The sequence below is a fragment of the Barbus barbus genome (assembly GCF_936440315.1).
Source record: "Barbus barbus genome assembly, chromosome: 26".
In the NCBI taxonomy this organism is placed as follows: Eukaryota; Metazoa; Chordata; class Actinopteri; order Cypriniformes; family Cyprinidae; genus Barbus; species Barbus barbus.
The window spans coordinates 17,128,016-17,155,695 of record NC_136754.1 but is presented as its reverse complement, the minus strand read 5'-3'; the positions used below and the strand labels follow the sequence as shown (position 1 = coordinate 17,155,695).

Below are 27,680 nucleotides of genomic sequence, written 5' to 3'. Positions count from 1 at the left end.
AACAATTCAGTCACTACATATTTTATTTACACATTTTCCAATTAGAAAATTTGAATTAGGAGTGTAATCATATAAAAGATCTCTATGAACACTGAATTTACCTTCATGGTGGACACTTACACTACTAAAAATAAAGGTTCTTTATTGGCATCTGGTTCTATGAAGAACCATTAACATCCATTGAACCGTTTCACAGTTCTTTATACTGAAAAGGGGTTAGTTAGATCATTAAAATGTTCTTCACACTGGGAAAAAAAATATTCTTTTAAGAACTGTTCACTGAAAGGTTCCTTGGGGAACCTTAAACATTTATGGGAAAATAGTATTATAACAAACAAACAAACAAACAAAAACTACTAACAGGCTTCAACCATTTGGCTGATGAAATAATCATGATTTTACACATACTGCAAAGAGAGCAATACTGATAACAAAACAAAAATCTTACGAATTGGACTAACATCACACAGTGCATAAAGCTCAGCAGAAGAATGTGATGAGATACAAAATATATACATTTAATACATATAAATTACAAGCACTTTACTTATTCAAAAACTGTTCCCTCTAGTCATATGACTCAGCAATACAACAGCTGTCATCAATCTCTTCAAGTCTCATGGGATAAATCTAAGTTTGTTTTTATTTAAATGTTTATTGTGATTGATGTGGTCCTTAATGTGATATTAAGGACCACATCCAAGGACCCTGTTTACACTTGGTATTAAAATCTGTTTGGCTATCCAGTCACGATTGGACAACTCTAAATGAAAAGAAAATGAGAAAAATCCTCTTGGATCCTCAGATGTGTTGTGCTGGCCTGTAGCTGGAATGCTATTGCCTGTCCTGAGCCCATCTGTATAGTATCTGTGCAGCTTTGGACATTCTCTCCTCATAGAAATATTCTCCTCAGTGTCTGCCACTGCATGATGCTATGAGTAAATGGTGATGACCTCCCTGCCGCTACCTCGGACCAGCAGCACCCGGTCCAATCCCTCTATGAGGACCTCCAGGAACTCCATGTCTGACCTCAGAGTGAAGGAGAAGTATGGACAAGTGCTGTACATGAAGGTGACATTTAAGCTGTAACTCACTACGAATTAAGCTCCAAGTCTGAAAGAAAATGACAGACCATGTTATCAAGATTCTTTCCATTACGTATCACAGCCCCTTTTTTAGCAGACGTGCAACTGTCTGCATTCAGCTGATGAAAGGATACAATTCTCGTCTCCGCCCTTGTTTTTGGGTGGTCCAGGCATATTCAGCAGCACCAGTTGGGCTCCCTGGGATTTGTTGACTACAACCTCATTCAGTTTGACTGCAGTGTGCATTCTTCTCACATTAGTCTGATCCCTGTAAAAAATTCAGTCATTCACATTTAGCTTTAAGACTTATCGGTTAGAGCTTAGGGAAACATGAACAACAGTATATCGGTATTACTATATTCAGTTGTACAATACTATTATATATATATATATATATATATATATATATATATACACATATCAGTTGTACATTATATATAACAACTGACTATGTACATAAATGTAAAGTAGAAGATCAATCACAATTTAATATTTAAATACTGCAATGATGTCGTCAGAGCAGTGCAGATCAGTAGATTTCTTTATGCTTAATTAAGATGAAAAGAAATCATAAAATATCTTACCAGTATATATTGTTACATATATTACGTTTGAAGTAAGTAAAATTTCTAAACAATATTTAAAGTGTAATTGATTCATGTGATGGCAAAGCTGAATTCTGCAGCAGCCATTATTTTTTCACACAGCCATTGAAGAGGAGTGGACAACCTGATCAATAATCATGCTGTCTAATCAGCATCTTGATATGCCACACCTATGAGGTGGATGGATTATCTCGGCAAAGGAGAAGTACTCACTAACACAGATTTAGACAGATTTGTGAACAACATTTGAAAGAAATAGGGCTTTTGTGTACAGAAAAAGTCTTAGATCTTTGAGTTCAGCTCATGAAAAATGGAGGCAAAAACAAAAGTGTTGCGTTTATAATTTTGTTCAGTGTATGTGTGTGTACTGTGTATAATTATTATGTATATACAGTGCCCGCCATAAGTATTGGAACAGTAAAAACAAAATTGCACTGTTGGCTGTGGAGTCAAGAAATTTGCAAATATGATTAAAAGATGAATATGAGACTAAACTACAGAATGTCACATTTTATTATTAGCCGTTTCAACACATACATGTTTTACCAAATAAAAAGAACAGCACTTTTAGAGTTCATCCCACTCATTGATGTGAGAATAAGTATTGGGACAGTTGAACATAAGGCAGATATAAAAGATTAAACACGCTAACCGAGCAAGCTACAGAAACAATAACGATAAGGACATTCTCCAATCAGAAACCGTGGGTGGACAGTTCAATCCGTGCCGCGGTTAACACACGCACTGCCGCTTACAATGAGGCTCTTCTGTCTGGGAATACGAGCGAGTACAAAGCATCGTGCTATGCTCTCCGACGCGCAGTAAGAGCCGCCAAACACAGATACAGAGAGAGAATTGAGTCTCATTTCCAGCTCAACGACTCTCGACGGATGTGGCAGGGACTGAGGACCATCTGTGACTTCGGAAACAAATCCTCCGCGGAGGTGAGAGCAGATCCGTTGCTGGCCGACGAGTTAAACATCTTCTACGGCCGCTTCGATGGCAACGGCGGCGGCGCGTTTCTGCCGACCAGCGCGTCTGGAAGCAACAGGCAGAGCAGCGATGATCCTGTAATCACCGTGTCGGAGGATGAGGTTCGGAGGGCGCTAAAGAAAGTGAACGTCAGGAAAGCAGCCGGACCTGATGGGATAACCGGCCGTGTTCTGAGGTCCTGCGCCGATCAGCTCGCTGGTTTGCTCACTTCTATCTTTAATGAGTCCCTTGCTACCGCCGTGGTTCCCACCTCATTCAAAAAATCCATCATTATCCCTGTGCCAAAGAACAATAAACCCTCTTGACTGAATGACTATCGCCCAGTTGCCCTCACATCTATAGTCATGAAGGTTTTTGAGAGACTTGTAAAGAGCCACATTTGCTCCTCCATCCCTGATACTCTGGACCCTCTTCAGTTTGCCTATCGCCCAAACAGATCCACGGACGATGCCATTTCTCACGTTCTCCACTCTTCCCTCACACACTTGGATAGCAACAAAGGAAATTATGTAAGGCTGCTATTCATTGACTATAGCTCAGCTTTCAACACTATAGTCCCCATCAAGCTGGCATCTAAACTCACAGACCTCGGCCTAAACTCCTCACTCTGTGACTGGATTCAAGACTTCCTCACCGGCAGACCTCAAGTGGTGAAAGTTGGCCAGTTCACCTCAAACTCCATCACTCTGAACATAGGAGCCCCACAGGGCTGTGTCCTGAGTCCCCTGCTCTACTCTCTCTACACGCATGACTGCGTGTCCTCTCACAGCTCCACATCTATTGTCAAATTCGCTGATGATACTGTGGTTCTGGGCCTCATCTCCAACAACGATGAGACCGCATACTTGGACGAGGTAGAGAGACTCACATCATGGTGCCAGGACAACTGTCTCTCTCTGAATGTGAGCAAAACTAAAGAGCTGATCATGGACTTCAGGAAGAGACAGCAGCAGCCCTACACTCCTCTTATGATCAGTGGGACCCCTGTGGAGAGGGTGAGCAGCTTCAAGTACCTCGGTGTAAACATCTCCGAGAACCTGACTTGGACTACACACATCCAAACACAGGTAAAGAAAGCCAGGCAAAGACTGTACCATCTGCGACAGCTGAGGAAATTCAGGGTCTCACCAGCAATCCTGAAAACTTTCTATTCAGGGACCATAGAAAGTGTATTGACTCAGTGCATCTCAGTGTGGTATGGAAACAGCTCCAATCAGGACTGCAAAGCACTACAGACAGTTGTGCGCTTAGCTGAGCGCATCTCAGGGTCTGCTCTCCCCTCTCTGCAGGACATCTACCTCAAACGCTGCAAAAATAGAGCTGTCAAAATAATCAAGGACTCAAATCACCCTGGTAACCAGCTATTCACTTTGCTTCCATCTGGTAAGCGCTTCCGTAGCCTGATGGCAAAAACTGAGAGACTTAGGAGGAGCTTCTTCCCCCACTCTGTGTCATAACATCACTTGACTCCATGTAAATATCACCATATCAATAAGCTATTCATAATTTTTCTCTACCTCATATTGCTGCTATTATATACCCTGTACAACTTTTTTGCACATTATTTTTGCACATTCCTCTTAGTACTATTTAAGTCAACAACATACTGACCTGCACATTTATATTTATATTTATATTTTTTATCTATCTTTTTATTTTATTCTTTTATTTTTTATTTTTTATTTTTTTCTACTTTTCTTCTCTTAATATTTGTATACTTTATAATTGCATTGTCCTTGGAGCGGACCTGACCTACATTTCACTGCTGGTTATACTCTGTATAATTGTGTATGTGACAAATAAAACTCTTGAATCTTGAATCTTGAATCTAAAAGCTATTATTTAGTTGCAGATCCCTTGCGCACAGCAGTGAGTCTGTGACCCATAGACATCACCAGACTCTTGGTCTCATCCTTTCAAATACTTTCCCCAGCCTTTAATGCAGCCAATTCCAATTGTTGTTTGTTTTGGGGAGTTTCTGCATTTACTCTCCTCTTCAGATGGTGAAATTCATGTTCAATCAGATTTAAATCTGGAGATTGTCTTGGGCAAACTAAGACTTTCCAATTCTTTGCCCTTATAAATTCCTTGACTGAACTGGCAGGGTGTTTTGGGTCATTGTCCTGATGCAATATGAAGCACTTCCTAATGAATCTGGTGGCATTTTCTTGAATATTGGTAGGCAAGATGGTTTTGTACCCTTCCAAATTCATTCTGCTACAGTCATCATACATTAAGTCATCAGTAAAGCTGAGAGGGCCTGTTCCAGAGACAGCCATGCATGCCCATGCCATGACACCACCTCCACCATGCTTTACAGATGAGGCTGTATGCTTGGGATCTTTTGCAGTTCCTTTTTTTTCTCCACATTTTTGCTTTCCCATTATTTAAAGGTTAATAAGGTTCATAAGATAAAGGTTGATAAGATAAAGGTTCAGCTTTGTCTCATCGGTCCATAAACACAGTTCCAAAACTCTTCTGGCTCACCTTTGTGCTTTTTTGCAAACTCTAACCTTGCCTTTCTATTTTTGGTGCTGGTCAGAGGTTTGCATCTTGCTGTGTAGCATCTGTAATTCTGTGTCAATGTCTCCTGAGGACAGTAGATTGTCAGAGCATCACCCCAGCTTTCTGGAAGTTGTTGGTGATTTTACAGACACGTCTTTTAGGATTCATTTTCACAGTTTTTATGATTTGTCTGTCATCAACTACATTTACATTTATGCATTTAGCAGACGCTTTTATCCAAAGCGACTTACATTGCATTCAAGTTACAGTTTTTATATTTTATCAGCTCTTGCTTTCCCTGGGAATCGAACCCATGACCTTGGCGTTACTAGCGCCATGCTCTACTATTTGAGCTACAGGGACACAACTACTGTTGTTTTCTCAGCCAATCAGGTAGTTGTTTGTTGCTGGTGTCGCTGATGGTTTGCAAACTCTTGTTTTCTCCATGCCCTTTGTTTTTGCTATAGCTCTAATTGACTTCCTCTTTTCTTTTAGCATCCAAATTGCTTGCTTTTCTCTCAAAGTCAGCTCCCTCATCTTCATCCTGGTTTGTGTGCATCATCATCGAATGCAAAATTCAGAATACAGAAGTAATGGCTATAACTGATACGACACATTCCCTGATTTTAATATCTGAAGAATTAATGCAACAGGACACAGCTGATCACTTAGAAAGACCTGTGAGGCAACTGTTCCAATACTTATGCTCACATCAGATAGGGGCATGAAACTCTAAAAGTGCTGATCTTCTTAGCTGGTAAAACATCTATGTGTTGAATCACCCAATAATAAAATGTGGCATTCTGTAGTTTTGTCTCGTATACATCTTTTAATCATATTTGTAAATGTCTTGACTCCACAGCCAACAGAGCAATTTTGTCTTTACTGTTCCAATACTTTTGGAGGGCACTGTATATATATATATATATATATATATATATATATATATATATATATATGTATACTGTATACACACACACATATGTAGTTGGTAGTGTATGTCTTAAAGTACTGCAGCTTTAGTTAGATTCATACTTGATTGTTTACTACATTATGAAATGAGTGAATATATTTTATTTTATTTCCTTAAAAATGTTTTGAAACATGATGGGGATCCATTGCTCAAAGGCTGATATCTATATCTTAAAGTCTTATATTCTTACATTTTTAAACACAGTGCAGGTTTCAAGGTTGAGTGATAGAGATGTGATTTAAATATATATATATATATATATATATATATATATATATATATATATATATATATATTTGCTTCAGAATTTTCTTCTGATTTTTCTTAAATCCTTATCTTTGCAAAGGATTACAAAAAAGAACCACTTTGCTAGAAAACAGATAAGCCTGAATTACCCATACAGCCCTAAATGAGTGAAATGTAAAATTACATTTACACATGCTAATGTTAAGTATGCATTAATAGCCAGAAACAGATGTCAACAGCATCAATAAACGAAACACAACATAAAAACGTGTTACACTCTTAATTAATACAACTAATGGCCAATATATTGCAGCTTAGCACAAAAAATAATACATACCATCATACTAGATGACTAACTGCAGGTGTTATCTCAAGCAAGCACAAAGTTAGTGTTGAAACATATGCAAACAGAAACATCTATGTCACAATGCTTCATGCTGACACATGCCGTGACTGTGACTCACAATGACTCAAGCAGGCCACACACAGAGACACACACCAGTTCATGCCGCATGTTTAGTGTGACACACATGCAGCACATCCTGTTTATATCCACTACTGTAACACAGACCAGACATCTAATACAGACTCTTAAGCACACAAACCACTTGCACAAGAGTCAAAGAAACTTACAGATTCTCCCACTCTCTGGAAGGACAAAACAAAATGTCTTAGCATGAAAAATGCCAACTTTTTATTTTGAAACATGTTAAAACAGATTCAGATGAACTGTAAAACTGACTTTATAGATTTAAGGTCTTTATTGAACTTACGGTCTCATATTGAATATATCCCGCACAGTCATGTGAGCCTCCCGATGGCGGTTTCTCTCACTAATCAGCTTCTCTTTAGTCCAGGTCATATGGACCCGGTCAGAAGTTGGCGTGACCTTGTCGTTCAGAGTGGCATGTGACTTAGTGTTCCTGTCATGAATTAGCTGAGCCTGAAAGACCAAGACACACAACAACAAACTCCATTAATGTTCACTGAAAATGCTGCTGGATAGCAGACTGGCAAGACCTAGATAGACAAACTTTGTTAAAAGACCCACTGAAAAGATCAGCTTGGGCCAAGGAAATTTCCTTGGTGGTCCAGGCTGGTTTATGTTGGTCTGGTGTGCTTGCTTATCAAGGTGGTTGACCAAGGAAGCCTTACTTGATAAGCTACCACCAGCACATCAGTTATGCTGATCTTTTCAGCAGGGAATGAATGTTGTGGGAATGTTGCGATATCCACAAACAGAAACAAACTATGGATTAGTAACTAGACTGACTACAGATTAAATAACCAAAAACTCTTCAATACATAAAACAAAAGTAAACAAACAAATACACCACTGCTCAAAAGTTTGGTGTCATTATGATAATAATGAAATTAATAGAATAAGAAATGAATGCTTCTAATCAGAAAGGATGCACTAAATACCTCAAAAGTGATATTAAAAAACATCTATAATGTTCCATAATGTTTCTCTTCTCTTTTGAACATATTCATCTAAGAATAAAAAAAAATAACAATTCACTGTTTCCACAAAATTAATCACATTTTAATAAATATAAGAAATGTATATTATATTATATTATATTATATATTTTCAGCCTTGGTAATTAAGACATTTCTTGTGCACTAATTTTAGCATATTAGAATGATCATGTGACACTGAAGACTGGAGTTATGACGCTGAAAATTCAGCTTTGCATCACAGGAATAAATTACATTTTAAAATATATTCAAATAGAAAACATTTGTTTTAAATTGTAATTATATTTCACAATATTGCTGTTTTTACTGTATTTGGTGAGCATAAAAGATTATAAAAAGATTTTTTAGATTTTTTTTTTTAATCTAACCAACCCAAAACTTTTGAATGGTAGTGTAGTTTGATTAAATAAACAATCTTAAAATAAAGTAGAATAATTAGTGGAGTGCAAAGGTTTTCACTCAAAACTCAGAATCGTAACACTCATGCTCCATAATGACATGCAGACATGCTGTAAACAAATGAAACTATGACATTTTCAGGGCCACAGTCATTTCATTGCAATGTTATGCTTATTGCTAAATAATAAGGAATTTTCAAATTTATGAGGTAAAATCCATAGCAGAATTAGAGTTGCAAAAAGCAACCATGATGAAAACTGTGGCTCTGCCATGTCTCACAATGTGAAGGGATTACTGCTTTTCCACTAGGGCTGGTGTAAGAGCTTGTGCCCAATCTGGAACCGAGTTGCGCTTTTACACACAAAAATCCTGGTCTCAAACAAGAGGACCAGTGATGTCAGTGGGCACAACTTCCACAGCTCCCAAGTCACTGGCTCCAGCTCAGGCACCAGCCACAGTGGAAAAGAGCTAGTTTGGATGGAACGGTTCAGGAGAGGTGGACAGGATGGTTATCTGGTGCTAGTAGCGTTGACAGAGAGTAAACATATAGGATCGGTAAGAGGTAAACCCCTGAGCTACCTCTTCGTCCAGAATTATAGTTGGCACTTGAAACTTCTTGCTTTGAGTTGGTTTCTCTCGACAGGGCTTCCTCCTGATGGAATTCCGGGATTCATCTGAGATGCTTTGAATCTGGCAGTCGCCACATAGCAAATAATCCAAAATTGTTAAGTAGGAGGAAGAGGCCTGCCTCATGTGAAACAGACTCCTAACAGTGCCTTGAAACTGGATCTAAAACTTATGACTCTGTATGAAGTATTGACTGCAAACACATTGATTTATACTCCATACAGTCCCATAATAACCAGACAGCAATAACAAAAGAATGGATTGCTGGAGAAATATTACCTCTCTCTCTCGCTCTGTCTTAGAAAGCTGCATCTGCTTCAACATCTGAGAGCGTTGCTCCATCACAAGGGTCTTCTCATAGGTGAAGGCCGAAATATCGCCTGCATGCTACAAAGATATTGACATAATTAAAGTTAAATTCCAGTATCTTGCAAACATTTCACCACACATACTATACTATACTATACTATACTATAACATGCATATCTTTTATTTATTAAAATGTGATTAATTTGATAAAACGTAAACTTATTATAAAGGTTTATTATTAAACCATTATAACTGATTTTAAGTTAATGCAGATAAAAGTTGTATCTCACCATTTCCACAACTTCCACCTTTGCATCAAGACGCAGATGGTACAAGAACATCTGTAGGTCTTTCTTCATCTGGATGCTGTTGTCATCCATCTGAGCCACTGTGAAGATCCTCATCTTACACCTTCTCCAAACCTATATGATTTCAAGGAGAAAAAAGCACTATAACTATTGGTGAAAAAAAAGAAAAAAAAAGATCAGTTTTCTGTATCAGACATTGTGTTACCTTGTGTTGGCGGAGCAGGAATGGAAGAAGCATGAGTAGACCACCATCATGGACAATCCACCAGACATCAATGGTACCTTCAGCTAACCGGTCCTGGTTTGTGGGAAATGTATCGATATTTTTTGCCACTAACAGGGCCTGGTGGGCAGCTGTTGTCTCTCTGACGGTTTCTTTGGGACAACAAATTTACATAGCTTTTACTATTTTGTCAAACTGATTGATATTTACTGCACCGTTTTCACAAAGTGATCTAAAATGGTGTGGAATTATTGTAATATTGCAGCGTTTTTGGTATATTGAGACCTAAAGCCTACAAAAGTTCACTCAAAATAAAGCTCAACTACAGTCTTAAGCCTTATAATCTTCATTAATAATCCCTGGCCTCATTGCCTTAAATTGATTATTTATGCTGATTAAACTGACTTTATGACAGCTTAGTATCAGAAAATGACATATGCGCACCGATGAAGTTCTTCCAGTAGAGGGAGCTCTCGGCCTGTTTCCAGTTGGCGGGCCAGGCCATCAGCACTGAATTGTGTTTCATGCCACCCAGGCCTGCAGACTGGATCAGGTGAGAGAAACCATCCCGCTGGTTAGAGGACACCACCACATGACAGAAACCCTTCGTTTTCTCCTTTGCCATGGCCGCTTTGATATTCTGTGAAAAAACAAGGTCATGTTAGTAAGTAACAAGTATGGTAAATACAATATGTAGCCCACTGGAGCTGACATAAGCTGAGATAAGTACAAATGTTGTTCGAAAGGCAACATATGTCTATATTTAATCACTACTAATCCTTGAACTTTAGTTAACAAAATTGACTACAGTGTAGATTAAAAATGATAGTAAGGTATAGTAATCTAAAATGGAATTTGTTTTGTGACTCTTATAATGTCACCATAAGTTATAAACTTATTACAAGGACTTTCACTCTTGAGCAATCTGCAAGTGTCTTTCTCAAGGGCACAATGGTCATGGCTTGTTTTTTGCGAGGTTTGAGCGAGCAACCTTGTTAACCAAACCAAAATAACCACCCAAATTAACGCCATAAACTGTGAGAGCTTTCTCTGTGAATTCTATCTATACTCTTTATGCCCTAAAATGCCTAATTTGAAAACATAAAATATTGCCAGCATTTTCAAATGGGGCCATTGTAGTTATGTAGAAAAGCCCTTGTTTGTTTGTTTTACTTTTTTTAACATTACCTACATTTTTTTTCTGCTGTATATACAGTATATACAATGATGATTTAGTGGTGCATTTATTATTTTCTTATGGTTGTAAGCTGTTCTGAAGGGCAAGGTAAAAAACTACTTCATGCCTTATTTTTTGTTGTTGTTGACAGTAGTGGTACAGCAATCCCTTCACCATTAAAGTCACTGGATTAGAGAATGTGCCAGGGGTTTTGCCTTCAGATTTTAAGTTAATATTTCAGATTTTAAGTTAATATTTTGAAATATTAACTTAAAATCTGAAGGCAAAACCCCTGGCACATTCTCTAATCCAGTGACTTTAATGGTGAAGGGATTGCTGTACCAGAGGTAGTATGTTTTAACTCTAATTATAACAATCAAGACATATCTTTATTACTGTTACAGTAAATTACAATTATACTGTAAAATAAAAAAATAAATGTTTTGATCATTTTAATAATGCACCGTGTGTTTCATTAATGAACCACTGTTTAGGAAACCCTGGAATATGCAATAAAAGAATGCTATTGAGTTGTCAAAGCCAAAAACAAATTGGCTTTGCTATCAAAGCCAAAGAGGCTTGGCTTTAACTGCATGCCTTTACCTTTTCAGAGAGCTTCGCATCTGCGTCACGAGCCATGTAGGTGCCCTCCAGCACTGAGCAGACGATGGTCAGGCCTTTCCCAGCCTTCAGTTGTGAGGTAAAGGAGAGTAGACGTGGATGTTTTACCCCCAAGTCAGAGTCCAACTTTAGAAGCACCAGCAGCTGAGGTCTGGAAGATGAGTTACATTTGAAATATTTGTCTTAGATTCTGTCAAGTATGAAGAAGTTTATACAGCACTGGATTCTTCTGGATGCTCACCTCCAGTTCTTGGTGTGAGGTGGCGCCTCCTCCAATTTTATTAGGGCATATTGAGCTGCATTAAGGGATAATCCTCGAATCCCGTCTCCCCATTCCTTCTCTGCCCTGAGGGGAAATAAAATGGGGAATTAATATAGAAGATTTTGCTTTAAAACATTATGAATGAGACGGACATTTGCTTACCCTCTGTATTCAATGTACTTGTAGATGCATCCAGAAAAGAGTATGACAACCAAAGCATTGTACCAAGATGAGACAAACATGAGGGACAGACTCAGGCTCATCCCAAGAAAAGAGAGGGACCTGCAGACATTTAAACAAATCCAATGGTGCATGTAATGGTAGTTCACACAATCAAACATTAACTCAGACTGGTCCATTCTACCTCAGTTTACATGCAGATGAAACTAATAGGCATTACACTACACTTGTTTGGTTAATGAAAAACCAATGTCCATGTAACAGCATGAATTTGTGAGCATGCAGCACAACAAAACGTGCCCTTCCCACAAAGCTGTTGCTTGTTGAGGAAAACTGTTACCAATGTTGTTTGGGTTCCTTAAATAAATAAAGTTAAATAAAGTTCTTAGACAAGTCTTAAAAAGTTAGCCTTTTTTTTTCAAGGCTGGTCATAACTTTTTAAAGTCAGTTTCAAAAAGGTAGTTGGTCACACTAGTCAAGACAGTCTTAACATAGTGGCTTTGTTTATGTAACTGACCCCTGAACTGAACTGAACCGATGACATCACTGTTTTCTACAGTAATGCTTTGAATTGATCTACTTTCATAACTGATGATCTTTACACAGTTATTGAATGGAACTGAATCAACACTGAACTGACCTCAGCTGAACAAAGACACTATTGTTTTTCTTAGAGCTGCTTTACAGCAGGATTGATCTCTGTTTGCACTTTTGAGTCATTATTTTTCTGTTTATCCTTATAAAGCTACTTTGAAGCAATCTGTATTGTATAAAGAGCTGTATAAATAAAAGTGACTTGACTTGTTGCTCTAATAATCATAAAGTGTTGCTTACCAGTGGTAGAACTTGAATCTTGGCCTCCAATTCGGGGTGCGCAGAAGTGTTTGGACAGCACAGGCCAAGTTTACAAAGAGGTAACACATCAAGAAAAACCTGCAAAGTAGAAATTGGAAGCAGGGTTATTATAGGGTTATAACTACAACTAAAACTAAAACCATAAAAAAAAAAAATCATTTTGTTAATTGAAATAAAATAAATGTTTACTGATTTTTTTTCATTTAGTTTAACTTGTACTAAAATTGACCAAAATAACTAAATCTAATAAAAATGGATAAAAGCTACACTACCAGTCAAAGGATTTTCTTCTGCTCACAAAGCCTGCATTTATTTGATCCCAAATAAGCAGAAATATTGTAATATATTTTCTATTTAAAATAACTGCTCTCTTTTTTGAATGACTCCTGAAGGATCATGTGACTGGAGTAATCATGCTAAAAAAATCAGCTTTGAATTCACAGAAATAAATGACATTTTATAATATATTCAAATAGAAAACAGTTCATTTAAATAGTAAAAGTATTTTTTTTGCGCTGTACTTTGGATCAAATAAATGCAGGCTTGGTGAGCAGAAGAGACTTCTTTAAAAAAAAAACCCATTAAAAACCTTACTGTTCAAAAACGTTTGACTGGTAGTGTACATAGAACTGTTAAAAAAATAATAGAAAACACAAAAATTACACAACAAAATTAGTAAAGCTTTAGCAAAATTTATAATAACAGACAATAATTTAAATTAAAACTATTAACTAAAACTATAATAGTATCTCAGTGATATTTAAGTATAACACTGATTGAAACACTGCAGGTGATGACCACATACACAGTCAAGCACAATTATAGTACAAAATTTCACTGATACACGTTTTATAATATACATATTCAATTTTTTAAAATAATGAAATAAGTGTTAAAAATAAAAATTACTTATGTTTAAATGTAAATCTGTCCATCTGTTCATAAAATAATATCTATTGTTACAATTTGTTTAGAAGCTAAATTGATATTTGTGCAATAGTGTGTAACACTCGTAAGAAAACTGAAATTTTAATGCCATTACAAGTCATTAGGTGATTGCATCTCACAGATATTCAAGCACTTAAATTACTCAAGCAATGAGTATTTCAAAGCAATTTTGCATTGTTTACATTTTGAAATTTTAAAATTTTAAATTTCACATATTTTACCCCCTTAATCAGTGCAAAGTAGAAGAAGAAACAAAAGATTCTGTCTGGGTCTAATTATGTCACAAAGTAAAGATGTGAAACCAAGGAGAACACACTCACATAGAGAGGATGGGAGCAACATGATCCAGGGAACCAATGAGGATCCCAATCTCACAGATCGCTGCAGTTAGGAGTAAGGCCCAGGTTGGCTCACCATTAGATTTGCTATGACCAAACACCTACCAGTAAGAAGTAGGACAGGTAAGTCTTCATAGTCAAGGCGATTTTGTCAAGTGCTTTGCACACTGTCATTTCTGTCTTTCTATAGATTTTTTTGTAAGTAAGATCAATTCAAACACATCTGTGCCTCAGAACATGTAAATGCAATACCTGTAAGAATGGCATGATGCCATCTCGAGCAATAGCCTGAAGGATCCTGGGAGCACCGGTGAGGCTCTGTAGCCCCGCCCCACAACAGGAGAAAAATGAGCCAATCACAATCACCCACGAAGATGGCCAAGCTAGTGTTGCAACAGCTAGAGTCCCTTTAACTGACTCGCCATACCTATTACGAAAGCAAGCAAGCAAAAACACATAAAAACAGAAAGAATGTATTAAAACTGCAGGTCTTATCTGAACTGATTTAGCAAGCATTGCTGTAAACTACTGTTATTACCAAACAGCACTTACTTGTCTCGCAGTACCACACCTTCAATACATGCTCCAAATAACACCACACAGGAAAGGTCTGTTTAGCGTAATTAAGGTATTCATCTGACCTGTCAAATAATTCATTATAAAATTGTTTACAAAACTTTAAATTCTTTCCCTAGAGGCCTCATTTTTTTGCAGAAAAAGATACAGATGATGGAGGTGGTTGCAATAGCCATAATGGTACCAGTGGGAATAGATCTCTGAGGGTCTCTAAGATCGCCAGACCTGTTCGACCCTGCCATGATTCCTGTGAAAATCAGAGAAAAACATTTAATGCGTTTCTTTTAAAACACTTTTCCCACAGCAAATAGTTTAACTGAACTTCTCAATATTATTGTTCGTTTTTAAACCACATAGTTGTTTTAGTACTGTAGCTATTTGACGTATTAGGCACAATGTATTTCAATACATTAACAATATGTTACACAGAATCTCTCTTTGGACTTGGGTACTTATAAAAATGATCAGCCAAGTGTGTTAGAAAAATGTTCTGAATGATCTGAATCATTCACATACATCAATCACACTTTGAATCATTTGAAGAGGTTTCTCTTTGTATAAAACCTGACACCAAAAGAACAAAAAGAGCATTCAATGAAGTGAAATTTACTCACAATCCACTCAAACCAAACCTGCAGATGAATCATCTCGTTTGTAAGCAAAATAGGTTACAAAAATTCAAATACATGGAAGCACAAGTAACAGTGTGAAGGGCTCACATTTTTTGCTACTTTTGGCTTTCATAAACAGAGTTGTTTTTACATAAACAAATGGAAGAGACACTGTAACTATAAACTAAAATGTCTATTTCAGACACTGTCACACCCTACAACTTTATCATCTGCACAGAGAAACTGCCACTCAAAATACACACATAAAGATGGACTGCAGGGCATACTAAAGGATTGTAAACATATTTTACTGGAACTTGTTGTTCATTACATCCATTTTCGGTTTCTGTTCTGAATTCTACTTCTTTATGCATTTATTTGTGTTCAACAGCAATTGTCATTTATGTATTCAGCTAATAGCTCTTGTTAGAACACTGACATATTTGCTACAATTTCATGTTAGTAAAAATAAAACCGCCTAATTGACAACATTGACACTTTTCCATTCTCCATGTGACTGTAGATTTGTTGAACTCATGAACCAGGTCAACTGAACTGATGGATAGAAAAGATCTGCAGTTGTATCCATTACTAATATGGTGATTTTTGTCATTTTGGAGCTTGAAAATCCCACATTCATTTGAATTACACTGAAATTCACCAGTACTGCAAAAATCCACCTTTCTGCAGAAAAAAAGAAAGTCATACAGGTTTGAAATACCTGTAACTGAAGGGAAGTAGATTCCAACTAGAATGGTGAAGAAGGTAGAGATGTCATTGAGGACATAATATGAAATGTCGTTGGTGTTATCTGAAGCTTGTTCTGAACTCTGCCCCTCCTTCTCCACTATTGTCCTGTATTGCCCATAGTATCCCCACATGTTATCTAGGAGAAACATTAAAACGTAAAAACACTGAGTAAAACACTGAGCAACCTACATTGAAGTATTTGTGAAAATGCATCAGGTTATAAAACAAACAAACTGACTATTTAATTTAATTTTGTTATCATCATGAAATATTGTGGTGTTCAACTAATTTTAAGTTAAATGATGTTTGTATAGCTTGCTGTGTAATTTTATTTGAGCATTCACCTGATATGACCCCGCTGAGCAAGCCAGGAACAGCTTGAATCTCTGTTAAATTGTTATGGGTGAAGTAGTCATCACATGTTGCATTTTCAATGTCACCTTCACAAAAAAGCTCCCATAGTTGGGTGGGGGTGGTTACGTTGTTGATGAGCTCTGTCTTTAGACACTTGTCAAACCTAGAATTTTGCAAGGTGCGGTTGCCTAGCAGACAAACTCTGTTGATGTACAAAAGAGACCAGAAATGTAACTGTGTTCAAATAATATGCTCCATCATATTCAATATATCGTAAACATTTATAGCAAATTTTAATAAAATCCTAAGCCATGGGCTTTTCTAGACCCAAAATAAATAAATAAATTACAATAAAAAAAATGAAGTGTCCAGAAACTTGCAGATGCAGTTTTGTTGTAATATCATGCCATGTAGCCCATGCAGGCCACAATGACCGAAGTACCGATGTGGAGGGTTAGAATCGCATATAATTTAGAATCGTAAATAATTTAATCATATATAATTTGTATATAACATCATGGGCATCATGAGAATTTGTTACATTGCTTCCCTCCACTGCGCTGCTTTTTAATTCTTTTTCATCATTTTGAATTCACATAGTTATTTGGGTTTTTTGTTCAAAACATAATGTGTACAACAGAATGACTAATTCCATGTCATGTTTCCGACTTGAATGTGAGACATAATAATTTGTACACTTGAACACAGCGTAATGTTTTATGCTGTGTGAAGTTTAAATGTTCATGTAAAAGATTACAGCACTACTCACTGAGAACTGGGAGTCTTAATGGCAGATTGGATGACCCCTGCATAGATGGCCATTATTGACAGCATTACACAAGACAGGAAGACCAAAGCCATCTTGTTGACATATTTCACTCCAAGAAACACTACCAGAGTCATGATAACTAAACAGCATGTTCCATAAATGCGCATGTTATTTTGCATTCCAGTTGGCTCTCCAGTCTCTGCTTTAAACACAGCAGCACTCGGCATTATGTATGTCTGTAACAGTGAATGAAAGAGAGAAAGGGTTATTGTTATCACACTGAGGATGCATAAGTTAATGTGATTTTTGAGGTTATGTCTAGGGCAATGAAAAGCCAAGTTAATGATAGAATCTGTTGACTCGTGTTAGTTCAGTTCTGACACAAGCTATTCTGTAGTGCTGAATGAGTACTGTTTTTGTTTGCAAGAAATTGTTAATGTTGGTCTGTAAGTTTTGACTCACCAAAAAAATTTCCATGGTTCCTAGTATGTACATAGAACCTGCAAATGTGGTGCCCAGGTAGAAACACAAACCCACTGCTCCTCCAAACTCTGGGCCTAATGCTCTGGAAATCATGTAGTATGAACCACCAGCTAAAGCAGGATAAGAAGAGAATCAAGTTGACTTAAAACAAATATGGAATATATAAAAGAGTGATATAACAAATTAAAATCATACCAGGCACTACACCATTAGTTGCAATGGCACTCATTGAAATTGCAGTAAGCATGGTCTAGAGATAAGAAAAAGACAGATGCAAAACAGAGTTATTTATTTATATTAACAAAATACTAAATATTTTATTAAATATGAGTGGAAAATATATGATCAAAAAGGCTATAAGAATACCTCATATGGCCAAATGTGTATAGACACCCAAAGACAAACCTGTTTTTTGTTAGAGTTCACCTTTAGTTTTAATTGCTGCAGAGCTCTCCTCTAAAAGTTTTACTTTTAGTTTTAATATTTTAGGGCTGCCAAAGATAATGATATTATCTGTATCTTTTCAAAATTTATTACATCTGTGTGGATGAATGTGGTTGAGGGATTGGTGTACACGGATACAGGACAATCTTATCAGGACAAACGGACAAATAAATAACCATTTTGTTGTTGTTGTTTTTTTTACAGCTGGTAAATCCCCAAAAGGTTTGCCATATGGAATGATCCATGGTCAGTTTTTCTCATTCTTTGTAACAGACAACAAACTGTCAGCTTCCTGCTCCACACAGCTACTTTTTTTCTATGTAAGGATATGTCTGTAAGAATTACAGAACCTCAGACACTTTGAACTTCTGAGATGGACAACACACACACAGTGCATTAACATACAGACATCTGTCTCCACATCCCACTGAGAGAAAATGCGGAAAAACGCCTCTCTGACATATGCATCAGTTCCTTTTCATCCCCTTCTTTCCCCTCACCCATCTCTCCCTTCACTCAGCTCACTCAGAATGGTCAATAGCAGAATAATGTTCTACATGAATGCAAGTGATATTTACAGTCATGTTTGGTATCATTTGAATTGTCTCAGGGCGTCTGGTACAATGGTCTCATTCTTACAAGAAGTAGACTAAAAGATAATACAGATCCTAAGAGTTTAGAGATGTATTGCCCACTGTAGAGGGTGGGTCAGTTCCCATTACCTTTGATGCAAATTACCTTCTGTCCCAAAAGGTGTTAACTCGACTTGATTAAAGCAAATTCCAATTGTTAGTTCCTGTCTCCACTTCGGGGGGTATTGGTCTTGGTCTGAAGTACTTAAGGAAATGTTGCAAAAGGATCGGGAGATTCTGTAGCCAGAAGCCCGTAGTGTGTGTCTCAATACTTCACACTATGTATTGCTATAAAGTCAGGTATGCATCCTTTACTCGTAGATTTATCTTTGAGAATTCGATGTTTTGTATTGATATGATTTGATCTCTTTGAATTGCTGTGTAATTGACATAATACATACAGTTTTTACCTGACTGATTATAAATTGTTACATTTGACCTTATTCTGTTTTACTCTGTAATTATTGACTCTAGTAGATTACGTTGCATCCTTGTTAGAGACATGAGCAACCGAATGAACGAGTAAGTTGTGGCCTAATGGTTAGAGAGTCGGACTCGTAATCGAAAGGTTGCGGGTTCGAGTCCCCGGCCGGCAGGGATTGTAGGTGGGGGGAGTGAATGTCCAGCGCTCTCTCCACCCTCAATACCACGACTGAGGTGCCCTTGAGCAAGGCACCGAACCCTGTGCCCACTGCTGTGTGTGTGTGTGTGTGTGTGTGTGTGTGTGCGCGCGCATTTGTTCACTACTCACTGCTGTGTGTGTGCACTTGGATGGGTTAAACGCAGAGCACCAATTTCGAGTATGGGTCACCATACTTGACAATACGTCACGACTTTACTTTTTTACTTAAATATAAAGTCAAGAGTTAACTAGAATAATCAAATATCAGAAGAATACTAATTAGAAATAGACAAGCAATCAATTTGTATTTCAAGCTAAATACGAGGTCATAATAAAATGGAGTCAGATTAGAGTTTAACTTAAATTGAAGAACTTTGCTCATTGAAAAGACCGAACACGCAGGAAACCTTCATCCACTTTTTGGATACCTTCTTTGGGCCAAATGTGTGGACCTTACATGTCTTGACACGCATGGGAGTATTACGTATGCAGTTTCCTGTTAAATCCATTCTGACAGCTCTAAAATATAAATTGTGTATTTAGGTAAAGGCATAGTTTGGAAGATTTTTTCACACTCAAAGATTTGCAAAGGTTTCAAGTTTTATATAAAATACTGTGTTTAAAAGAAAAAAAAATATATATATATTTACTTAATTTAATTACAACTTAATTTGTTTATTGCAGTCCTATTAGTTTAGTATATATATAAGTTTAGTATATATATAAAAAACAACAACACACAGTACCAGAGTAGCCTAGTAAAGTTCTTCTGCACCTGATTTGGTGAAAAAAAATCAAAATGGTCTCAATTTCCGCATTGTCATGAAACTGTTGGCACAAATTATGAAGCGCATAGTTGTCTAGAATGTCACAGATTTGTCACTGGAATCCGATAATTGTTCGAGCCAAATACAATAATCATATGGAAGTGTTGACATACTTTTGGCCATGTCAAGTTTTTCATTTGTTTCTGTGACAAAACTGTCAAAAAGGCATTTTTAAGTGATTGAAGAAATGGCTTTATGTGTCTTTTCACACCTGGATACATTAATAAACTCGGTTAGCAAGTACAAAAAAAGTGTTTTTAAATATAATAAAAAATTAAAACAAAAACTCACGCATGAACAGCACATGAAGACGATAGCAAGGGACTCCACGATTCCTGCGGTACCCACTATCCATGTGAGCCGCAGGAAAAGAATCACACCCAGAATGTTCTGCATGCAGGGCAGGAAGACACCTATAAATGTGCCCATCTGAGGGCCCTTCAAACAGATTGACACACAAAACATTTCAATTGTGTAGGACAAACTGAGATGGCAGCAAAATGTCTGCAGAAGCTGTGAATTCAGTGCATGTTTGAGAGTTTGTTAACCAGTCACTTTGGAGACTCACATTTACGGTGACCCTCTGAATCCCATCTTCACTCTCAGCCTCCTCGTGCTCGACGGCCCCCTGGGTTATGTTGGTGTAGTTGGCCAGTTTGTTGAGGAGAGATGACACCATCGGTGCGCTGTCCATCTCATCCTGTGATGGAGGAGCCAAATGATTTAATACATATATTGCATTGGAACTTAGAGACACTATATTGATAAGGTGAAGTATTTTATTTGAACAATGTTCTCAAACAGTGATAGCTGATGCATAAAGATGAAAGGGTTGCTTTTAAGCAGTTTGTTAGCCTACCTCATAGAGAGCCATATTCTTGCCATAGATGCTGTCATCATGATCTGTGCTGATTAAGGAGCTGGTTTCTCTGGGAGTCTCCTCACCTGGCAAATGAGAGAAAACACAAATAAGGTTTAAATCAGAGACAGGCTGATTTTTAGTTTAAAGGCTGAAAAATTCTACACCATTTTTAAAAACTGAAAGATATTTAATCAAATGGTTATAAAATGGATTTTTAATGTAAATTGTTACATAGAAAATACACTTAATGAATTAGCCAACCAGACTTTTAAGTCACTCCAACAAACTCACGCAGAAACATGCACCTCACTGTTAGAAGATGCATAACAAATGTAAACAAACATTCTAAAAATCTTCTCAAAATATCAGGTATGTTTATATCACAATTCTGACTTTTTTTCTCAGAACTGCGTGATATAAACTCACAATTGCGATTTATAAAGTCACAATTGCGAGATACAAACTCGCAATTCTTTTTTTTTTTTTTCTCGCAATTGCGAGTTTATATAGAGGGTGCACATAAGTTTTTCAGCCTGGTTCTCATATGAGTACCTGGAGATTTGGTTTGGTCCTCACACGGGCCACGGCATGGAGTGTGACCCATAAAATATAAAAAAATAATTAATAATAGTATTATTAAAAAGTCTGAATTGTGAGATAAAAAGTCGCAATTAGCCTTCCTTTTTTATTTTTTATTCAGTGGCGGAAGCGGGCTTCCATCATAAACTGGTGTACAAGTACAACACAAAAACAGTGAACTCAACTTGACAAGGTTTGTTAATTGTCTTGGGAAAACATTACAAAACCTACATTTTCAACATAACTCTTCATCTGTTATTTTAGTCAAGAAATGTAGTTGAACCCTTTCATTTACTAGATGCAAGGACGGATTATGACTCACCGGTGCCCTGGGCATGGACTGATTAAAGGCCCCCCTCAGTTGAAATTGCGGTCATTTTTTCTTAAATTCAAATAGTAATGGATTTTATTTACACCAAGTGAAAATAGCAGTATTTTTAGCGATATGTTATTTACACTAAGTGCAAATAGCTATAGATTATATTTACACTATGTTAAAATAGCAGGATTTTCTGATATTTATACTACTTCTACGTCGCAAAATAGTGGCAATTATCTGCACTTCAGAATTGTATTAGGCTACATTACAAAACAGTATGCAATAATAGTATTGAGTGTAAATGCTTTATCATTTTAATTCAAATTATTAAATGGATGCCACCTTATTGGTACAATAAAGCCCTCCCGACACCTACCCTTATTCGATACTTTATTTTCAACTTTTTGATTATTTTATTTTTTATTGACAATACATGTTTTTACGATGTGATATGAGACTTGAAAAGGGAGATAAAAAGTTCGGCAAAAGGTGGGCACGAACCCAGGTCGATCGCGTCAAAAAGCATGCTCTTTCCCATCTGCGCCACTGAAACTCTTCATTTAAAACCGAAATGAATAAACCTCAGGCTGCAGGAAAAGTAATTTTTGCTTATTAGTATGGTTGAACTGGATCATCAAAGGTCAGCAGCAGAGACATTGTTTAATAAAATGGGATTAGATATATTTGTGTTGTTTAACATATTTAATTATTGCAGGTTTGCGTCATATTCTGAGTTTGCATTTCACTGTTTTAATTCATTTTGATGAATACTAAATCTGTTTTTTGCGAGTGGGATGAATTAATGCGCATTCACATTTAGCCTAGAACTACAGTAACAGCATGTTCACACAGCGCACTGTCAGTCAATAAATAGGAAAAAAGTAACTCAGATATTTTCTTGTAAATTAAAAAGTAATGCACTACTTTACTAGTTACTTGAAAAAAGTAATATTATTACGTAACTCGCGTTACTTGTAATGCGTTACCCCCAACATTGATCCACGCTGATCCCCTGCCAGAGCACATCCCACACAAGCAGGATAATTCCACAATTCCAGGTTTTCAAACAGAGATGACGACAAAAAGGCAAAACTTACGGACTGCAGCTTTAAGCAGACTGTCTACTAATACTCAAATGAGTGCTAGCTGACATGTAGTTGCAAAGTAGCTTACAGTTAGTAGAATGTCTAAAATGGACTATCAAAATAAAGTGTTACCAATATTTTTCTAAAAGACATTTGAGAAGGTGAAATACAAACAGATCATCCAGATCATTTTTTGTCTGTTTTCAGAAGATAACCTGTGTTCCCTCAAACTGTGACTCATGATATGGTTTTTAATATGTTTTAATCTGTTTATATCTTCTTAAACCCTTACATCGGGAGACCTGTGAGCTGTCTACCGCACACCAAGAAATATATGCTGACGGTAAAAAAGAAAGTGAAACATTACCAATGTATATATATATATATATAGGTCAAACAAGCATTTTTCCAGTAGGCTATGTGAAATTTCAAATGCTCAACGTTAATTAACAAGTTAACAAATCAGCTTACTCTTGCCATTGTAATGATATTTTGATGATCCATATCAATGAGGTTCTAACTCACCTAATGTCTCTACATTCAAACCTTCTTCACACTCCATGCTGAGTGTGGAAATTGCTGTACAGTCGGCTCTAATGCCAGTCTGTCCGTTGAACCAGGACTGCAGCTGATTTCTATTTTATTCCAGTTCAGTAGTCTTTACTTAGTCGTCCCGACTGGTTGCAAGCAATGCTAGACAAACTCCTTAGCTTTGTCAAGAAGGACGGTGCTCCGTGTGAAGGAGAGCAGGCTGTTGCAGCATTTGTCCAAGTCTCCTACCTCTCATATCTGATTCTCTCTCTCTCTCTCTCTCTCTCTCTCTCTCTCTCTCACACTCTCTCTCTCTCTCTCTCTCTCTCTTCTTCACTCGATTTTTATTGCATTAAAAGTTTTATGTAGGTGATATAAGGTGATACCTGCTCTCCAATTAGTTTTGTCCTCTCTGAGGTTCAAAAACAGCATTAGACTGGCTCTGTGCTGTATTTCTTAAACCTCTGTACTGGATCTCTGACTGAGCGCGAGTCTTGAAAGACTTCTTGTCAACTCGAGGAGGGGAGGGGGATTACAGTAAAGGCTTATTCAAAACCAGTTTGTCAGCCGAAAGAGAATATGTGCAGAAAGAAAAACTGAAATCCTGTTCATCGGCATGCTAGACCACATTTGTGCAATTTCATAAACATTTCAAAGTGGAACTTAAGGATTGTGTCCAGTGTGAAATTACTGAAGTATAATATGATTATGGTAAACATTTAAAAATTTATATTTAACTAATTATTAGATGTGTATGAAAATGATTTATATTTTGTAGTTTTTAAGCAGTGACACTCAAACTACTGAAAAGATTTAAGACTGGACTCAGTGCTGCATTGAGGTACAGGTATATTGCTGCTGTTTGACAGACTGAGAAAGTTGATTTTAAATTTGTAGTAAACTGGGAAATATCTATTTCCCAGGCTTGTGCTGCCACTGGATCTAATTTCACATCTCTTTCCACAGTGAAAACAGAACAATAACAGAGGAGGTTCATAAAAAGTTTTCAAGGTTTCTGAAACATCCTTTTCCTGAGAATTCCTTCCGTGTGGCTTGTAAATTGTGTTTATCATCCTGTACACAGCTAATTTTGTCTATAAATGATGAAATCCCAAAGGGACTAATCTGTGATGTTTTGGGAAAGCTCAGTTGGCATGCATTTACTGCATAAAGACCTGATTTTAAAAGTATAACAGATTCAGACAAATATAACTATTAATGATAACAGTTTATATAGTACAAATGTTATTTATATGGCCCAAAGATAAGATGAAATTCTGACAGCTTGTCATGTAAATTAGATTTCATTCTAGATCTCCTAATAACACAAGATGATATTAAGTAATAATTAATATCATCTTAGTAAGATGATATTTAAATGCTTAGTTTTATGATCAATACAATGATGATCGAGAGACATGTTCCCCAAATGCCTTATGTATCATATTTGATACTTGCATTTTAATATGATTTTTCATGTAAAATGATGTATGGATAATCAAGTAAACCTAAGTAGTTTCAGTCCAGTAAATTGTGAAATAATAAAAATGACACTCAATTTATTGTTATGTTTACTTATTATATTTTTACGAGGTTTTCACATTAAAAGGATGACCTGAATAGGACATAGGACATATTGTATAGTTGTATGTATGAACTATCAATCAGAGAGCAGAAGGCATGTAGAGCAGGGTTTTCGTCAAAGTTCTGACCTTGTTAATTTATAGGAAATTTACTCTTAAAAATAAAGGTGCTTCAAGAGATGCTATAGAAGAACCATTTTTGGTTCCACAAAGAACCATTCAGTCAAAGGTTCTTTAAAGAACCATCTCTTTCTTACCTTTTTATAATCTGAAGAACCTTCTTTCACCACAAAGAACCTTTTGTGAAACAGAAAGGTTCTTCTTAAAGGCTATTTATGGAAGCATTTAAACAAAACAAAAAGGTTCTTCTATGGCATCGTGAAGCCCCTTTATTTTTAAGAGTATACTCTACAGTAGGGCTTTATAGGGTTAAATCTTCATCTGATGCAACCTATACAAAATGCTTTTACAGCCACGGGAAGGTTTTTTCACAAACAGTATTTCATCTTAAAAGGGAAACAGCACAATTAAACTTATTTTTGTCATGGAAAGTTTTAAATATGCCGGTTAAAAGGAAGAGGACAAATTCCATAATGATGAGCAACAAGCTCTGCTACACACCCCTGTACATACATTAACACACATAAAAGAAAACTTCAGGATTATGCCATTCTTATGTGAATGGATAATGATGAACTTTAAGATGATTATGCCTGTTCCAATAGTTTGTCAAGTCAGAAAATGAAGGAACATCGACCAGCAAGCTGCTGGCGCCAGACCACAACTTCCTCGTTTGATGTAAACAAAGATACAACAAGCAGCAAGTTACACTACAAGAATCCTGATACAACTTAAAATGCCTGATGAATGAATCTTATTTCAGATTCTTATTTCATTTACTCACTCTCATGTTGTTCCAGACCTATGCATTTGTTTCTTCTACTAAACACAGAAGAAGATATTTTGAAGAAATGTTGGTAACCAAACAGTTGAGGGTAGCTATACTTACTTCCATAGAATGGAAAAAATACTATGGAATTCAGAAACTGTTTGGTTACCAACATTGTTCAAAATCTTTTTCTGTGTTCAGAAGAAGAAAGAAATTCATGCAGGTTTGAAACTTGAGGATGAGTAATTAGTGACAGAATTTTCATTTTTTGGGTGAACTGTCCCTTTAAATTTGAATGGAATGCACAAAAGAAAGTTCAGAACATCCAGAATAGAAGAAGACATTGTGCAACTTGACATTAAGGTTTCTTTTTTATACACAAAAAAAGTGAAGCAACAGATGAAAAACGTCAGAGTAAAAGAGAAACAGGAAAATGAAGGGGAAAAAGGCACCAGGAAACCACCACTTGTTTACACTCCATGGAAGATGATTTCACAAACACATGGCAGTAAACATGGCACACATTTGCTGCTTCTGAGGATGCGCTTACTGTAAACACAGACGCTTTTAAGAAAACCCAAGCCTTGCACAATAAGCCTTTAAAAGTTCTCCTCTTCTGTTTGTACATGTCCAGGCAGGATTTCTTTTCCACAGAAAGCTCTCACCTGAGTTGAGTCCTGCTGCTGTGTATGGTTCCTCCTTGTCCTCTTCTTTCATTATCTCTCCATCATAGTCTGGATTTGATATTGGGGTGTCCTCTACCGGCACCACTGTGAAGTTTGTGGGCATTTTCCCTGACACCATGTGCTCAGTGTTATATTCCTTGAGTCTTTTCTTTCTGTCTCGCCCCAAGTCTCCTGGGCTTGCCAGAGTTCGAAGTTCTCTGACTTCTTCACAACTGTTGTTCAGACGCGGCAGCCCATGTGATCACTCTCAACCAAATAAGGAGCTGTACACAACTCCTTCCTCGAGGAGCAACGGGCTGTTCTGCCCTGCCACAGAGCTCTGAGCTGGTGCTTCCTGTTTCGTGCTAACTGCCCTTCTCATTGTACCTGTGAAGGCTGGGAGGGAGGTGATTGTTTGCTGCGTCACAGTCATCTGAGACTGCCCAAAGTGAACAAAATGGAACAAAAGGCTAAACACAATGTGGCATTCCTCAACCCCAGCCCAATTCCCTGCCCCACCCCCTCCTGACTTTCCTAGCCTGAAAGGAAATGTGTGCTAGACTCACTCCATTCAGGAACCATTAGGATTGGAGAGGAATTAAAGCTTAAAATAACTGCATCGCTCCCGTTTCTCTGGAAAGACTATCACTAAAACTGCATGAATGATTGGTGGACACCATTTTTGCACAGAACTCTGAGTGTTGATCAGCCAAATTCTTCTAAAAATACGTGTGCATTGGTTTAAAAAATAGGCCTATTATGAGTTGCTCTGTTTTCTGCTTCAAGGGTGTGTGCACAAACATACCCTAACATGACTGATAGATTCCCACTGACAACACACTTGTCGTTCATGTGAAAGTGGCTGATAAGGGCCTCAACTGTGGAACTTTGCTGACTTCACAGGAACAACCTGAAAAATATATTTTTTTAAAGTACTACTTAGGTTGCCCCCTGTGGGTTGAA

The 27,680-nt window shown here is 37.0% G+C and overlaps 1 protein-coding gene across 9 annotated transcripts; it reads right to left on the bottom strand.

Annotated features, from left to right (window-relative positions):
- LOC306845905 (solute carrier family 12 member 7-like) lies at positions 1-27,097 on the bottom strand. Of its 9 annotated transcripts, none has more exons than XM_079378915.1 (26): positions 26,718-26,979; positions 21,064-21,149; positions 20,773-20,904; positions 20,496-20,642; positions 17,875-17,929; positions 17,659-17,789; positions 17,197-17,432; positions 16,418-16,629; positions 16,045-16,209; positions 14,861-14,959; positions 14,689-14,746; positions 14,389-14,563; positions 14,119-14,237; positions 12,830-12,928; positions 11,978-12,097; positions 11,795-11,899; positions 11,536-11,704; positions 10,200-10,395; positions 9,738-9,907; positions 9,515-9,646; positions 9,195-9,302; positions 8,868-8,978; positions 7,181-7,350; positions 7,041-7,055; positions 1,220-1,353; positions 1-1,024 (listed from the first exon to the last, which is right to left on the bottom strand). In XM_079378915.1, the coding sequence occupies exons 1-26, from the start codon at positions 26,854-26,856 to the stop codon at positions 933-935; spliced, it is 3,375 nt and encodes a 1,124-aa protein (XP_079235041.1). In that variant the 5' UTR covers positions 26,857-26,979; the 3' UTR covers positions 1-932. The 9 variants fall into 9 exon arrangements, 5 of the variants coding, with proteins under 5 accessions (XP_079235041.1, XP_079235043.1, XP_079235042.1 ...); XM_079378917.1 differs by lacking the exon at positions 26,718-26,979 and adding an exon at positions 23,575-24,048; XR_013782020.1 differs by lacking the exon at positions 7,041-7,055 and having other exon boundaries at positions 7,177-7,350; positions 26,718-27,081.
- Positions 27,098-27,680: the final 583 nt, after the last annotated feature.

Coding starts and splice junctions, on each gene's coding strand:
- LOC306845905 (XM_079378915.1), bottom strand. CDS start 26,856: ATGGTGTCAGGGAAAATGCCCACAAACTTCACAGTGGTGCCGGTAGAG. Junction 17,790..17,874: donor AACTAATGGTGTAGTGCCTG/GTATGATTTTAA, acceptor ATCCTGCTTTAG/CTGGTGGTTCATACTACATG. Junction 14,238..14,388: donor GCATCATGCCATTCTTACAG/GTATTGCATTTA, acceptor TCTTACTGGTAG/GTGTTTGGTCATAGCAAATC.